At 45.4% G+C, this 17,900-nt stretch overlaps 1 protein-coding gene across 2 annotated transcripts in view; it reads right to left on the bottom strand.

The window, feature by feature from the left end:
• Positions 1 to 17,900, bottom strand: part of AEBP1 (AE binding protein 1) — a 367,991-nt gene that overhangs the window by 239,385 nt on the left and 110,706 nt on the right. For both annotated transcript variants that reach the window (XM_069618951.1, XM_069618952.1), the window contains exons 3-4: positions 14,789 to 15,169; positions 5,346 to 5,444 (exon numbers count right to left, since the gene is read on the bottom strand). In XM_069618951.1, the coding sequence (XP_069475052.1) occupies positions 5,346 to 5,444; positions 14,789 to 15,169 (480 nt within the window). The remainder of the gene's footprint in view (positions 1 to 5,345; positions 5,445 to 14,788; positions 15,170 to 17,900) is intronic.

Genomic DNA, 17,900 nt, shown 5'->3' with positions numbered 1-17,900 from the left:
GCTGTCCACCCTATATTTCTTCTCGGTGTGAAGGAAGCTTGCAGTGTCTCTGCTGCACCTGTTTAGTGTTTGTGTGCAGTGGAAGCTTTTGCAGTTGCTCCTGTCTTGTGTCTGTTCATTGTGCATCGGGGTGGTAGCGTGTAAAAAAAAACGAATGTAAAAACAGGCAGAAAACAACCAATTTTAAACACAGAACTTTTGCTAGATTTTTGTACTTTTTAATAAAATAAATAGATGGGGGGTTGGTTGGTTTAGGGAATAAAAATAGTGTGGGGGAGGGGAGTGGGAAGGTGTGTGCGCGGGCTCTCCCACACATTGAAAAAAAGGAAAAAAAGTGCAAAAGCGGAAAAAACATTTTCGAAATTCGAACGAAGAAAATCCTTGTTTTAGGACTAGTTTTTCCCTGTTATTTTAACCGAGATCCCACCGGGGTAGCATTCTCGGCTTCAATCTCTGTACAAGTTCTGTACTCGAGTGATGCTTGCACTGCTGCTGTCTGTTCTGCACATGTTCTGATGTCAAGAATTCTCATACTGTAAGTGATTTGTGTATGAGTGTAGCTTGCACTACTGCTGTTTTTATCCTGTCTATGTTCTGCATGGAATGGGAGATTATAGAGAAAAGTACTGCTTGCACTGCACTGCTCTGCTCTTGTGGTACTTGTTATTTTTATTAATTTAACCTTTGTTTTAAAAAAAATAATAATTATAATTGGTTATTTATAACAAGCCTAATACCCAGAAGTTTCTAAGCGCGGATCCAGGGATCAAACCTGGGTTGCTCCTCATCGTCTTGCTTTCAAGGCAAGTGCGTTGCCCCCGAGCTATCCTCTCGGTGTGTTTTCCATCATCACGTCAAATGTTGGTCAAATACTGGTAAATCAAACAAATAATTACCATAAAGGTATTTGAACACATCCTAGCCCGCCTCCCGCCCCCCACCCCACGAGGAGTGGAGTACAATCTAAAATTGAGCATGTTATACTAAAGTTCGTTAATGGTATGTATACAATCCAGCGCCACCACTCTGTTTGGGGTAAGTCCACCAGGTTCAAGGATCTCAAACGCGCTGGCTAGGTTAGTACATTAAAGCTTTTTGCATTTGATTCAAAATGGGTGTCCACAGGGTCATGGAGGGATGCAGAGTGTCTCTCATGAATGCAGCCACTTTTTCCCACACTAAAGGACACCAAACTTTATCCAGCCATATCTTTATAGAAGGTGATGCCGGCCTCCTCTAGAACTGAAGAATAGAAAGCTTGGCCGCCAATAAAAGATGAGACAGTAGTTTAATTTCAGATGACGTACAATCTTGTTCCAAGGAGGAATTATGACCTAAGATACATAGCAGAGGATCCCTTGGTATTTCCACTAAAGTTATTTCCTTGAGCTTCGACCTAATCTACAGCCAGAAGCCTTGCATCTCTGGCAACTCCGTAGGACGTGTACTAAAGTGCCCTCCAGCCCACATCCTCTAGAACACAATTTAAGGTTATTAGGGTCGCTACAGTGAAGTCAGGCGGGAAACTTATTCCACCTGCCACTATTTTAGATTGGGTTTCTGCTAGGCGAGGGCAGAGGGTGGATGCAGTGCACCTGTGTATCTTGTCCCACTCCTCTGGGGAAACTGCTAGGCCCAACTCTCTCTCCATCCTCCACAGTAAAATCTGCGTTCAGTCGTGGAGCGGCTTTTGATGGATTTATATCGGCTGGAGAATGAATCCCTTGGATTCTGCCGTCTCTGGAAAAATCATCTCTAGAGGAGTAACGTTCCCGTCTACCAAGTTCTCATTAGCAGGGTGAAGGACCCAATGTCTGGCCTTCAAGTATCTGAACCGGTCAGATTAATCTAAGCCAAGTGTTGCCCGACAAGCACCGAATGGTCTGATGGTCTGATCTTCCCTTTTCCAAAAAAGGTCCCCCGCCTTGCTCATCCCCTTTTCCAGCCACTGGGTAAAACCCTTATTGGATTGGCCAGGGTTAAAGTCATTGTTGTGTATAAATGAAGCAAAGGTTCCTCCCTTCCCGCTCACACTATCCCAGGCCTCCAGGGATGGATGTGTTTGAAGGAAATTTGAACCTCCAGGGTCAGTGATGCTAATTGGTTACTGTGTGTGAAAAGAAGGTTGCTCAGTTGTTGCCTATGCATTGTAAGCGCGTGAACCAATCAAGCACTTTCCCCTGTCCATGCTATCCCTGCTATTCCTGTTCTGTGTGAGATGGGAGTGCCTATCATTGCAGCCTGTGCCACACTTGTGCTATGTGGGTGCAAAAGAGCGTGCGCCACGGCTGCCTTTGCCGTGCCTGCTCTGTGAGTACAGAACACATATACTGGCCCCAGTCTGTACTGCGCCTTCCCTGTGTGTGAGGGAATCTTGCACTCGAGCTGCACGCCCCGTGCCCGCTTGTATGGTGTAGAAGTGGTCACTTCTACTGGCCATGCAGCACCATTTTGGTGTGAGTGAAGCTTGCACTGCTGTTGCCTGTGCGTCACATGCTCTGTGAGGGAAGCCCGCACCGCTGCAGGCCACGAGGACTGTGTTTACGGCCTCGTGGGAGGCAGAGGTGCAAGTGGACAGGGCTGTGCTCCTTGAGCCTCTGTGGAGCCGCCCTCCAATGTTTCCATTATGAATGTTTCCCAATATGGATGCTTCTTGCCTGGGAATGCAACGTTCCCCAGCTCCTTAAATGTTTGCTCAAAGGTCTGGGCGCAGGTCTGCTGTTTGGCTCTTATAATGAGTTTCATTTGGCAAATGGTTCGGGTTTTGTGAAGGAGCTCGATGGATCGGGCCATACTCGCCCTACCTACCCTGTCTGACGCACAATTACCTCATCCTTTCCCACTCTCTATGAACTCAGCCTGCATAGGGAGTTCCTGTGATATTTTCTCAGATGGCTATGTAATATTGTACTTTGATAGCCTACTGCCAAGTAAGGCATCACCCTGTCTCACCACGAACTAAAATAAAATCTAGCATAACCTGGACCAGAACAAACTCTTAATAAGAATGTTTTTGACATCAAGGTGACAGGCTTTTTCCTCTCCCTTCCTTACCAACAACATTCTTCTATGTGCACCGTCTATTCTTGACTACACCACTCTTGGCGCAGGCTAGGCAGTCACAGAATAAGGCACCAAACGCCCAGGATTGCTTGAGCACACTCTCGTTACCCCCCCCTCTCCCGCCCCCATTAGTCCAACATTACATTGTGTACTAGCTTACAATTGCCCAAATCTACCATGGAAACATAACCCAATTATCACAGCACTTTAGGACATCCCCTTCTCCACCCTTTTGCAGAACTATGGTCCACCTAACAGGACTGACATGCACCCATGCCGCCACAAAACCATTCCCCCTGTAACCCTCCCACCCATTATTAGTAGCATCTATTTCCTGCATTCCAATCCTTTTGTCTTCCACATTCTAATGTTCTTTCCTCCCGCAGACTACAGTCTGAAGACCCTTGGCAGGGGCACAGCATGCCGTGCCCCTCCGCAGACAAGCCTAGGTGCCCATACATGTGTTTTCCCCGCTGCGGACACTCCCAACCAGGGCCAGAATCCTCATCACTGAACTCGACAAAATGCACATCTTCATAGACAGCACACACATGTTTTTCACTGTGCAAAAGCCAAGCTACTGAATATATAATACTTAATAAAGCGGTTGCTCTCTTTATAAGCCCTTCCGGTTCCGCAGACAAGGGAACTGAGATACAGCGAGAACATTTGGTGTGCACATACATCCGTAATTTGGACAATTAAAGAGGCTGGGATTAGAACTCTGATCTCTTGGGTTTTAATGGGAAATGAAGGCAACTCGGCCCCATTTCTAACTAACATCTAGACTACAATGCAGCCATAAAGGCAGCATCTAAATGTAACCATCAGCCACTAAGGTGGTGTGAAAATGCCAATAATACGGACGGGTGCCATAGATGACCTAGATCCCAGTTATCATTTTAACAACTAGGCCACATGTCAACTGAAGCATCAAATATTGCTCCAAGGTGCCAGTGCAACAGCATGACAGTGGCATACCTCATCACTTGCCCATGTGGGATAGGCTACATTGGCCAGATAGTACGGCAAGTACGTACCCGCATCGCCGAACGTAGAAACTGCCTGAGATCCATGTCGCCTCTACACCCCCCTTCGCCTATTCACCTGTAACGCTAACATGAACAGTAAACCAATAGACGCAGGGCATGTATCAAGGAATGAAAAAAGAAAAAAACCTGTCCTCAGTGTGCCCAATGCTACCTTAAGGAAAATGGAGGGTGTGAGAATGTTTTCCTGGAGTGCAATGTAATCGCTCCCAAATATTTGGCCGGTAAGCTTCTGTATTGGGATTCAACAGATCTTCCCTGATACCTTCCCGGTGCTTTCTTAGCCCTCCACCCCTTTTCCTTTCACGCTGCAGTGACCCACATGGGGTGGTGTAAACCAGAAGCCAAAGCGCGCACACAACTTGCATTGCATACTTTGGTGCACACAAAGCTTGTACTGCATCCTTTGATGCGCACTGCATCAGATCAGTGAATTGTTATCTTTAACTATTTCCCCTGAGGAAAGTCAGAGACTAACCACCAGGTCTGAAACATATTGGGGCAATGCACAGCCTCTCCTTAAAAGTCGGGTATCATAGGGCCTTTGATTATAATGTTCATTGCAACAAGACATTGGATGTTAATGGAGACTAAAAGATTGTATACAAATGTCGATATCAATATGATATTGATGAGATAATGAAGCATCAGCCCGTGTTGGTGGAGGTCTATTGAAGTGTACACATTATTTATCAATGTTGTTGGAAAAAGAGGCTTAACAGCAGCAGATCCTATTTGACCTTGTGCTCAGTAAAAATAGGTTCAAGTCAACAAGAATTAGGTGAGCTCTGTCTTAATTTCCTGACAAAATTGCAAGATGTTTCTATGTTGGGTTAGTAGTTTGGGAGCCGGGCGACATACTGCTATTCATGTGGGCACCTCAAGTTTCAAGTGTGCAGCATTAGGTCCAATGAATTGTGGGTGGCAGGGCCATCAGACAGTCTTGTGCTGCTGCTCGCTGTCTTGACCAAACCCAACTGGTTGCATGTCTGGATACTACTAAAAATGCATACTGGTCACTAGTGATCCAGATTTCAATCTAAACACATATTGCAATTTAAAATGAGGATAAATGGTGCCCGGATAATTCTAGATTTTCCAGGCATGTGGACATATATTGAAGTGGTAGAGGGAGGGGAGTCTGGTACCTTGTCTCCTCTGCTAACACCAATTTCCATTCATTCCTCCTTTTCTGAATTGAGCAACAGAGAATAGGAATTCAGGATTACTTACGTTCAGTGGTCTCCCCCCAAGAGTCTTCTCTACCATCAAAGGTCTTCCTGCCACTGCCGCCAGGCCTAGGGAGCTCTTCTCTTGGCTCCGGCTCGTACACTGTATAGAGGACGACAACCAAAGACAGAAAGGAATGATCCAAAGGCCACTGGTGGATGTGGTTGAGGTGGAAATCAGGGAATTCCTAAAGGGCTGGTATCTGACACTACTGTGGAGTCAGCAACAAACCATTAAGACCTGACATGCCAATAACCTGCTCCATCCCTTGTGCCAGAGGCCCATTAAAAAGTCACTAGAGTCCCCCTCAGGCCAGCATGATATGGCTGGCACAGCACTGAACGTTGGCATTTCCCATGTCCAGAGGGGCTACCATAGCACACTATGCCCTCAAATGCACCTAGCCACCAACACTCCTCAGGAGTGTGAACTGAGTATAGATTGACATTGCTTTCCATCCTGGTCTTCTATCTTCAGATAACTGAATTGGCATTTACATCACAGCTCTCATTCATTATGGCAACGGTGCAGTTTCTGACTGAAATCCCCTAGGTCCACACACCCTCCCCTGTTTCCTCCCCTGTTTGCTTCCAGATCCCTTGTTGACAAATTCCCTGCCCCCTCCCTGCCCTGTCATTAGCTCCTCACTCCCTGTTTCTCGGCTTCCCTCACCATGTTCTTCCCCCTATGATTGTAAAGAGCTCCGCTGCTTCCCGGAGCTAGGTCTGTGCTCATTAAATCCCCTAATAAAAACAACAATAATAATTATAATAATAACAACAATAATAATAATAAACACATTTTTAGAAATGGAAATTATCCTGGTATAGCTAAAAAAGCGACCATAATACCTCTTATGGAAGAACCCCAGGTAAGTCCAACAACCCTCCCAATACCCATCCCATTCCCAACATCCCTTTGTCGCAAAGGTTATGAAGAAAACTACTACAAATCAACTCCAAGAATATGTTCTTTATGTGAGCGATGTCACCTTCTGTGAAGTCATTAGGGTCAAAATTTATATAACATGTATGGTTTGTCTAAAGTTCAATATGAACTAATTCACAATAAATGTATTGTATTATAACATAATTTCCTCTGTTGCGCAGTGTCAAAGGTCATGTGATGTAATTTCCTGTGATGTTATCTGGTGGGTGATGTCACTTCTGCTACCCCTGGTATATTGGTGAACTGATGTCAAAAGGTCTAAAACTGAAAGAACAGGTTTCCCCTGGCCTTAACGTGAGCCCGTTGCCCACGTTGAAATGTGTCTGCTCATCCATCCTGCATGCTGGAGAATAGGCCCAAAAAACATCTGTATCAGAATCAGCAAATCTATCCCAACCAGAAATGTCGGAGCACACTTAGAAATGTGTCTGATTATCCCCCCATTTAAAAGAATCCAACACTACGCCCTGGAATAAGACGCTGCTGGAGGTAAGAAGGGAGCACAACCAATCAAATTCCCAGGACTCTACACTGCGCCCTGGAATATGATGCTGCTGGAGGTAAGAAGGGAGCACAACCAATCAAATTCCAAGGACTCTACACTGCGCCCTGGAATGAGATGCTGCTGGAGGTAAGAAGGGAGCACAACCAATCAAATTCCAAGGACTCTACACTGCGCCCTGGAATAAGATGCTGCTGGAGGTAAGAAGGGAGCACAACCAATCAAATTCCCAGGACTCTACACTGCGCCCTGGAATAAGATGCTGCTGGAGGTAAGATGGGGAGCACAACCAATCAAATTCACAGGACTCTACACTGCGCCCTGGAATAAGATGCTGCTGGAGGTAAGAAGGGAGCACAACCAATAAAATTCCAAGGACTCTACACAGTTCCCTGGAATAAGATGCTGCTGGAGGTAAGAAGGGAGCACAACCAATCAAATTCCAAGGACTCTACACTGCGCCCTGGAATAAAATGCTGCTGGGGAAAAGAAGGGAGCACAACCAACCAAATTCACAGGACTCTTCACTGCGCCCTATAATAAGATGCTGCTGGAGGTAAGAAGGGATCACAACCAATCACATTCACAGGACTCTATATTGCGCCCTGGAATAGGATGCTGCTGGAGGTAAGAAGGGAGCACAACCAATCAAATTCCAAGGACTCTACACTGCGCCCTGGAATAAGATGCTGCTGGAGGTAAGAAGGGAGCACAACCAATCACATTCACAGGACTCTATACTGCGCTCTGGAACAGGATGCTGCTGGAGGTAAGAAGGGAGCACAACCAATCAAATTCCAAGGACTTTACACTGCGCCCTGGAAGAGGATGCTGCTGGAGGTAAGAAGGGAGTACAACCAATCAAATTCACAGGACTCTACACTGCGCCCTGGAATAAGATGCTGCTGGAGGTAAGAAGGGAGCACAACCAATCAAATTCCAAGGACTCTACACTGCGCCCTGGAATAAGATGCTGCTGGGGGTAAGAAGGGAGCACAACCAATCAAATTCACAGGACTCTACACTGCGCCCTGGAATAAGATGCTGCTGGAGGTAAGAAGGGAGCACAACCAATCAAATTCCAAGGACTCTACACTGCGCCCTGGAATAAGATGCTGCTGGAGGTAAGAAGGGAGTACAACCAATCAAATTCCAAGGACTCTACACTGCGCCCTGGAATAAGATGCTACTGGAGTTAAGAAGGGAGCACAACCAATCAAATTCACAGGACTCTATACCGCGCCCTGGAATAAGATGCTGCTGGGGGTAAGAAGGGAGCACAACCAACCAAATTCACAGGACTCTACACTGCACCCTGGAATAAGATGCTGCTGGAGGTAAGAAGGGAGAACAACCAATCAAATTCACAGGACTCTACACTGCGCCCTGGAATAAGATGCTGCTGGAGGTAAGAAGGGAGCACAACCGATCAAATTCCAAGGACTCTACACTGCGCCCTGGAATAAGATGCTGCTGGGGGTAAGAAGGGAGCACAACCAATCAAATTCCAAGGACTCTACACTGCGCCCTGGAATAAGATGCTGCTGGAGGTAAGAAGGGAGCACAACCAATCAAATTCCAAGGACTCTACACTGCGCCCTGGAATAGGATGCTGCTGGGGGTAAGAAGGGAGCACAAGCAACGAAATTCACAGGACTCTACACTGCGCCCTGGAATAGGATGCTGCTGGAGGTAAGAAGGGAGCACAACCAACCAAATTCACAGGACTCTACACTGCGCCCTGAAATAAGATGCTGCTGGAGGTAAGAAGGGAGCACAACCAATCACATTCACAGGACTCTATACTGCGCCCTGGAATAGGATGCTGCTGGAGGTAAGAAGGGAGCACAACCAATCAAATTCCAAGGACTCTACACTGCGCTCTGGAATAGGATGCTGCTGGAGGTAAGAAGAGAGCACAACCAATCAAATTCCAAGGACTCTAACACTGCGCCCTGGAATAAGATGCTGCTGGAGGTAAGAAGGGAGCACAACCAATCGAATTCCATGGACTCTACACTGCGCCCTGGAATAGGATGCTGCTGGGGGTAAGAAGGGAGCACAACCAACGAAATTCACAGGACTCTACGCTGCGCCCTGGAATAGGATGCTGCTGGAGGTAAGAAGGGAGCACAACCAACCAAATTCACAGGACTCTACACTGCGCCCTGGAATAGGATGCTGCTGGAGGTAAGAAGGGAGCACAACCAACCAAATTCACAGGACTCTACACTGCGCCCTGGAATAAGATGCTGCTGGAGGTAAGAAGGGAGCACAACCAATCAAATTCCAAGGACTCTACACTGCGCTCTGGAATAGGATGCTGCTGGAGGTAAGAAGAGAGCACAACCAATCAAATTACAAGGACTCTACACTGCGCCCTGGAATAGGATGCTGCTGGAGGTAAGAAGGGAGCACAACCAATCAAATTCACAGGACTCTACACTGCGCTCTGGAATAGGATGCTGCTGGAGGTAAGAAGGGAGCACAACCAATCAAATTCCAAGGACTCTACACTGCGCCCTGGAATAGGATGCTGCTGGAGGTAAGAAGGGAGCACAACCAATCAAATTCACAGGACTCTACACTGCGCCCTGGAATAAGATCCTGCTGGAGGTAAGAAGGGAGAACAACCAATCAAATTCCCAGGACTCTACACTGTGCCCTGGAATAAGATGCTGCTGCAGGTAAGAAGGGAGTACAACCAATCAAATTCCCAGGACTCTACACTGCGCCCTGGAATAAGATGCTGCTTGAAGTAAGAAGGGAGCACAACCAATCAAATTCCAAGGCCTCTACACTGCGCCCTGGAGTAAGATGCTGCTGGGGGTAAGAAGGGAGCACAACCATTCAAATTCCAAGGACTCTACACTGCGCCCTGGAATAAGATGCTGCTGGAGGTAAGAAGGGAGCACAACCAATCAAATTCACAGGACTCTATACCGCGCCCTGGAATAAGATGCTGCTGGAGGTAAGAAGGGAGCACAACCAATCAAATTCAAAGGACTCTACACTGCGCCTTGGAATAAGATGCTGCTGGAGGTAAGAAGGGAGCACAACCAATCAAAGTCAAAGGACTCTACACTGCACCTTGGAATCGGGTGCTGCTGGAGGTAAGAAGGGAGCACAACCAATCAAATTCAAAGGACTCTACACTGCGCCTTTGAATAGGATGCTGCTGGAGGTAAGAAGGGAGTAACAACCAATCAAATTGCCAGGACTCTATTGGAATCACTCAAAGAGACACACAACCACCAACGATGCGACAAACGATGAAACTGGTGTCATGGAAGGACTGCGAACAGACACAGATGAGGCATCCATGGAACTGAGATTCCTTTCCTAGTCCATTAGACCCCAAGTCGGCTTTTCTTCAGCGCATCATTCAACCATAAGACTAAACTGTCTGGAACAGGAGCTATCTTCTAGCTCTTTCACAAGCTGGAACGGGGTGAATCTGTGAGTGGTTTGTGATGATGCCTCTATCTCCTGAACCTGTGCCTAATGCTGACGGAAGTGACTGGCAGCGCTGCCAATCGTTGCACACAGTAATGAATATCAATCAGCGAGACACTGACTCCCCGCATGTGGGGTCAGTGATGAGGAATGTGTGAGACTCCACTGATGGGATTCTGCTAGCAACGAGGAATGAGTGAGACACGGTGTGGAGTTTCTCATGAGGGCAGAGAAAGGGTCCATTCATCTGCATGGGGCCAGTGGTGAGGAATGAGTGGGACTCAGTGATTGGTATGGAGCTTCTGATGAGGAATGAGTGAGGCTCTATTCATGTGTACGGGACCAGTGAAGAGGATTGAGTGCCATCAAAGCCTATTGATGAGTGTACAGCCAATGATAAGGAAAGTGAGACTTCATTGGTGTGATTCTGCCAGTGATGAGGTATGAGTGAGGCTCAGTGATGGGTATGGGGCTTCTGATTAGGAGTGAGTGACGCTTCATGAGTGTGGGACTAGTGAAGAAGAATTAATGCTACTCCTCTCGTGTGCATGGGACCATTGATGAGGAAAGAGTGGGATCAAAGCCTATTGATGAGTGTATGGACAATGATAAGGAATTGGTGTGATGTGAATAGGTCCAGCTATGGTGAATGTTTCAAATGTCACTAAAGTGTATCACACCAGCGGTGTGAGAATTAATGAAATTCCAACAATGTGTTTGAAGCAGTGATGTGGGGGTCGATGAAACTGAATTGAATTGCGGACCGTGACTGAGAATGAGTCGGCCTCCACTAAATTGTTTACGGCCTGTCACTGAGAATGAGTGCGACTCCACTAGAATGTGTAAGCGAAGTGACTCAAGGTACAATTATTGAAATTCACTTTAAAGTTTTTTTGAGTCATACTTCAGTAGAGTTCTTGAGTTAAAAGACGTGATCTCGGTGACATCCCATTAAAGTGCACAAGGGCAGATATAGAAAAAGGGTCAGATTTGGTTACTGTTTATGAGCCCAGCGATGTGGGAATGAGAGAGACTATTGACATGTAGGAACTGAGGGAGATGGGAATGAGTGAAGTTTCTTTTAAATGGATAAGGACCGTAATATTGATAATGAGCAATTCCATTGATCGCATTGTGTCAATGATGGGAATTGAGTGAGGTTCACTCACCGTTGGCAACTGTAAAGTCAAAAAGGAGTACTATTTGTCAAGTTGAAAGGATGTCTCTTACCCTCTCCTGACTATCTGGCTCCTAACATTGAACTTTAATATCAAAGGGAGGAAACCCTGGTACACTACTGTACAAACCGGTTGGCAGTGTCTACTCTGTCTATATCCGTGTGGATCAATATCAAAATATAATAGAAGACAGAGCTAGCGATACAGGTGCTGATCTCAAAACATCTAAAACAAAGGGGGGACCAGACACATCTAAAAAATTACAACATCATTTTTAATAATAAGTCAGAAAGTTAAAAAACATGATTAAATCCAGTGGTCCACAATACAAAACTTCTAAAAAAAACATAGGAATACGTAATTGGCAATAGATGCTTGGTAAAACAAATTCAAGAAAAAAACAGAGTACATCTAGGATAACCTGCTGTGTACCAAACTCCATTTGGATTAGCATATCATATTCTCACGTCTCTGTATTCAATCCAGAGAGCTGTCTCAGCATGTTTCTGTTCACAAACACAAATAACGAACATTCATCAGGAGAAAATAGTTACAACAAAAACCTAGTTCCTATAGAATCACAGGCTTGATCTGGGTCAGTCTCTTAGCACCTTTAGAGTTAAAACATATAAAAACAAAGGATCAGCTGGTGAATAGCTAAATTGCTTCGTAAAGTTCTAAATTAATGAACTGGAGAACCACAAAGGGACAATTTACCTTGTCTGGTGCTCGTGGGGGCTTGCAACTTCAATGGATAAGTTGGAATAGGAGGATGAATCAGTCCTACAGAGTATATACTACAAAAATGCTTCTAACATGAGCTTTAAACACATAGCAATATCAGTGCTCACAACACAATCACTAAATCAGTAGTTAAAGCCAAAAAGGCCACCTATTAAGTAGAAAGATTCCACAAGTAGTGCTGAGGAATAGAGCTCACCTGCCTAAATAGGTAGAGGGCAGGTCAGAACAGCGTCTCAAGACCGGTACGGGAAAACTCTCCACTACACGTGTCAGCTGCTAGTCTCCATGGAACAGATAATGCCCAGAGGGATTCAAAATAAGGTTTCCTGCAAACAGAGGCCAATAACAAATGCCTACAGATCACGAGGATGCAGGAGTCTATACAGAGTGGGTGAAGCTACTATCCTACTTCCGGGTGGACCATAAGTAGTAAAATGGGAGGCGTGGTAAGAGGCCGGAAAGACCCAAATGCCCATATAGATATTTACAATATTATCAAAACAATGTATTAGTTAAGGCCAGCATTATTAATAGCCCGGTAGAACCAATGTGGCCAGTACCATAAAAGGGAATCCCCCAAGAGCTGAAAGGATAACCTGTGGATAGATAAAGAAGTGCCATCAGAGTGGCCATAGGTACAGTAGCTATTGTGAGATGATAAAAACGACAGCGTAACGCGGTGAACTAGGTCAGTAGTGCAATAACCAAGTGAACAGAGGCAATCCGTTACCAGAAAACACCCCGCCACTAGCGGAGGCGAAATCAAACAGCAGGACGTAACATACCTGCCGCCTTACAAAGACCAAGTACACAGGATATAGTGCAGCCAGGGAAAATCTCCAAAAACACTTTGGCATGGACTATCTCGCTCCCGAGCTTAAGGGATGCAGAGTCAGTCACGTACGCGCCACTGTGGAAAATGTAAAAACAAAATCAGGCTAACGCGCTGATCCAAAGGTGAGTCAGCGCTCGGGCCGCCTAACACAGGATGCATACCTGCATGACGCGATCTGGCGTAGGAATGTGCCTCTTTGGTTCAGCGCGTTAGCCTGATTTTGTTTTTCCATTTTCCACAGTGGCACCTACGTGACTGACTCTGCATCCCTTAAGCTCAGGAGCGAGATAGTCCATGCCAAAGTGTTTTTGGAGATTTTCCCTGGCTGCACTATATCCTGTGTACTTGGTCTTTGTAAAGCGGCAGGTATGTTACGTCCTGCTGTTTGATTTCGCCTCCGCTAGCGGCGGGGCGTTTTCTGGTAACGGATTGCCTCTGTTCACTTGGTTATTGCACTACTGACATAGTTCACCGCGTTACGCTGTCGTTTTTATCAACTCACAATAGCTACAGTACCTATGGCCACTCTGATGGCACTTCTTTATCTATCCACGGGTTATCCTTTCAGCTCTTGGGGGACTCCCTTTTATGGTATCGGCCACATTGGTTCTACCGGGCTATTAATAATGCTGCCCTTAACTAATAAATTGTTTTGATAATATTGTAAATATCTATATGGGCATTTGGGTCTTTCCGGCCTCTTACCATGCCTCCCATTTTATCACTTATGGCCCACCCGGAAGTATGATAGTAGCTTCACCCACTCTGTATAGACTCCTACATCCTCGTGATCTGTTTTAGGCATGTGTTATTGGCCTCTGTTTGCAGGTAACCTTATTTTGAATCCCTCTGGGCATTATCTGTTCGGTGGAGACTAGCAGCTGACACTTGTAGTGGAGAGTTTTCCCGTACCGGTCTTGAGATGCTGTTCTGACCTGCCCTCTACCTATTTAGGCAGGTGAGCTCTATTCCTCAGCACTACTTGTGGAATCTTTCTACTTGATAGTTGGCCTTTTTGGCTTTATCTACTGATTTAGTGATTGTGTTGTGAGCACTGATATTGCTATGTGTTTAAAGCTCATGTTAGAAGATTTTTTGTATTACATACTCTGTAAGACTGATTCATCCTCCTATTCCCACTTATCCATTGAAGTTGCGAGCCCCCACGAGCACCAGATAAGATAAATTGTCCCTTTGTGGTTCTCCAGTTCATTAATTTAGAACTTTACGAAGCAATTTAGCTATTCACCAGCTGATCCTTTGTTTTTATATGTTTTAACTCTACAGGTGCTATGAGTCTGACCCATATCAAGTCTGTGATTCTAAAGGAACTAGGTTTTTCGTTGTAACTATTTTCACCTGATGAATGTTCGTTATTTGTGTTTGTGAACAGAAACATGTCGAGACAGCTCTCTGGATTGAATACAGAGACGTGCGAATATGATATACTAATACAAATGGAGTTTGGTACACAGCAGGTTGTCCTAGAAGTACTCTGTTTTTTTCTTGAATTTGTTTTACCAAGCATCTATTGCCAATTATGTATTCCTATGTTTTTTTGAGAACTTTTGTTTTGTGGACTACTGAATTGAATCATGTTTTTTAACTTTCTGACTTATTATTAAAAATGATGTTGTCATTTTTTTAGATGTGTCTGGTCCCCCCTTCCTTGTAGATGTTTTGAGATCAGCACCTGTATCGCTAGTTCCTAACATTGAACACCAAAGAATAACATACATGTAAAACATACAGAGGAAATACCGCTGGTTTGCTCAATTATTACCTTCCTCCCGTTCCTCATATGGTCGGTATCTCTCTTCCTCTCCGTCGGGCGAATGCGTTCTGGTTGTCTCCGGCACCTCTGACCTCTCTTCCTCCTTGGCTGGCGGGGGCACAAGTGGGCGCTCAGGCCTACGGTACCTCTCTTCTTCATCCTCCTCCTCGTAGGTCTGCCGGACCTCTGGTACCTTCTCGGTCCTCCTGCTGGCAGGCGTCCTGGTTGTCTTTGGTGGTTTCACCTTGGGCTTCTTGGTGGCTTTAGGTCGCTTCTCCTTGGGTTTCTTGGTGGGCTTTGGGGGCTTCTCTTTCTTTGGTTTCTTGGTCGGCTTGGGGGGCTTCTCCTTTTTCTCTTTCTTTGGTTTGGGCTTCACCTTCTCTGGGACATCTGAGGAAAGAAGAAGGGGAAAATTACGTGAACAAATGCAAATTACTAACAACAGCAAAGGTGGCCTTGGAATCTCTGCATGCGTGAACAGACTTTGAGATCCACAAAACAAAGCTGGGTTTTTAGGTACATAATCTTATCATTTTGTAATCAAGACAGTGGGATTTATCAATAACTTACACACATAACAAAGCTGTTGGAACTAGCAAAGCCAATATAGATGTGAACATCCAATGAGTAGTTCTAGAACTTGTCAAGAACAAAAGAGTAGCAGTATGTTGAGGGATTTATGACAATATCTGCACATCCCTGATGCTAAAGGCGATATGAATCCATTGCTGCAAGAAACCGGATCCAACTAGATGCTAATGTAGAGGAGCAGGTGGACATGTCATCACTATCTCCAGCCCCCTCACCTCCATAATATTGGAATAGCAGGAGAAGAGCCCTATGTGGGACGCAAGGTATAATCCCAGTACCACATCGAGGGTGTGAGGGACGTTATGCACTCAGACAGCCATACTGAATGTACCCTTGCACTGAAAGGATGGAAGGATGTCTGCACGCACCATTGGAAATCAAAGAGTTATAAGTGAAATTGGACGAGGGTAGAGTGACGACATGAAGGAAAGACATGAAGACACACTGAAATTATATGCAAATACTGAAAGAATGAAGATGTAACTGAAGTAACACGAGAAACAATCAATTGAATATGAAGGAATCATATGCACCAGAGAATTAGTGAGTAGAGACGAAGTGAATGTACATATGCAGAAACACAAGGTAGACGAGACATACAGAGGCTTGCTGCAGAAGAAAACATAACATAGCTAGGGCGGCTATGATGAAAGATGGACGTCAGACTTGTGTTGAAACCAATTAAGCTACCTCAGAGACAGACCAGGGATGCAGAGTCAGGAAACACTGGAACAGCAGCTTTGTGCGAGGAATAGAGAGGAGTCTTTTGGCCTGGGATCAACGATGCCACATCAAGGAATAATTGCAAGGCACAAATGGAGCCAAGAGGATAAGCCATGTACGTTAGACATATTTCTCTTAGGTTAAGCAAAGAAGAAAACATCAGCAAATGCCAAGTATTGGACAATCAAGGATGTGAAAAGCATATGTAAGGTGGAGTGATGAAGTCTCCAGAGGCCAAGAGGCGTAATGACATCCAGCACAATTAAATCAAAGAGCAGTAAATAAGAGGTCAACATTTTCAAATTTGTGATCTGCTCCCACGTGATTCAGAAGTCAAAATCAAGAGCTATTCATTAAGCTCTAGATCAGTGGTCTTCAAACTTGTTTGGCCTGCCCCCCCCCCCCTGAGCAGAATTTGGGCAGGTTGGGCCCCCCCAAATGTGCCAGATGAACATTTGCACGCTGGCCTCTCCCCACCCTGCTCCCACCACTATCTCAGTGCTTCCGCCCATCCTGCTCCCACCATAGCCCCATAAAACAATCATACACGCATCCATACACATATTTAAATACAAAATAAATCACCATACCTTCTGCAGGGGCCTGCGCGTGATTGCTAAAATGCCCCGCTCCAGCTTGCTCTGCTCATATGTGCGAGGAGGCGCAGGAGAACCCTCTCACACATACATACATGTAGTGCCTCAGCCAACATTTCCAATGAGCTATTCAAGGCTGGTGAAGCAAAACGCCCCCAGCGTTGCATGGCTCAGTGATCATGGGCGGCTGGGGAACTGAACTGTCAAAGGCAAACAGTTTGACCATTATTGCTGAATAAACATTCTTTAAATATCACAATTTGTTTACATTTGAACAAAAACACCCCCTTGGGTACTATTCAAACAGTCAGTGACTAAAGGACTGAATATCCATTTGCAACTGCTGGCCACTTTTTCATTGGTGCCTAAAGCCGTTTTATGGTCCAGTGTGACCATGTGAGCTGCTCGTGTCCATTTCCTCCAATGTAAAAAAAAAAATAAGAAAATAATAAAAGAAAATAATGTTTTCTTATTTTTTTTACACGTTTCATGCAGGGCTCTCGCGCCCCACAGTTTGAAGACCTCTGCTCTAGATGAAGATGATGGTGTACCTACACTCCCTTAAAAGTCCCAGAACAGAGAACAGGCTCCAAGGTCCATTACAAAGGAGAAGCCTTGTCTTGAGGCCTGACCGATGAGAGATGATGGACTAATTGAGAAAATGGGTAGTAGTCTGTCTTTGCGCCCTGTACCTGCTGCTAACGAGACGAAAGTCCAAGGTTGGATGCGAATGCCAATCAATCAGAGTGTCTATGGGGCAACATGCTATACAATGTTGCACAGGCCAACCTGCTGCTATTTTACTATAATCAGTATTATACGTAGTTAGAGGGGATTCAAGGCCTGCCTACCAGATAAGGGGCATCCAGTAATATTACTAATACTTGTATATTATACAGGTACACATGTTCCCTTAACCAATCCTTCCCTTCAATAGGTTATACAGTTTGCCACGTAGGATGACATCATAGCTGACATACATTCAGGTATAAAACCTCTATATAATTGAAACTAACGTGTGAGTGCGTGAACTGTAGTTTGTTGTTCGCCAGATCATTATTGGTAATTCAATCGAGCACACAGTACGCTGCAAGGTGCTGGAGCACACTAGTGCAGGCAACTTGCACCATCACGCAAATTTCATTCCAGCCCTTAGCTGGTAGACTTTGGAGCTCCACTCTTGTCCTGCAAGAACACAGCTTCATGCAACT

The sequence above is a fragment of the Ambystoma mexicanum genome, chromosome 10 (genome assembly GCF_040938575.1).
Source record: "Ambystoma mexicanum isolate Mex_15411 chromosome 10, UKY_AmexF1_1, whole genome shotgun sequence".
Lineage (NCBI taxonomy): Eukaryota > Metazoa > Chordata > Amphibia > Caudata > Ambystomatidae > Ambystoma > Ambystoma mexicanum.
The sequence above is the reverse complement of the archived record's forward strand: the minus strand, read 5'-3'. Positions and strand labels throughout refer to the sequence as shown.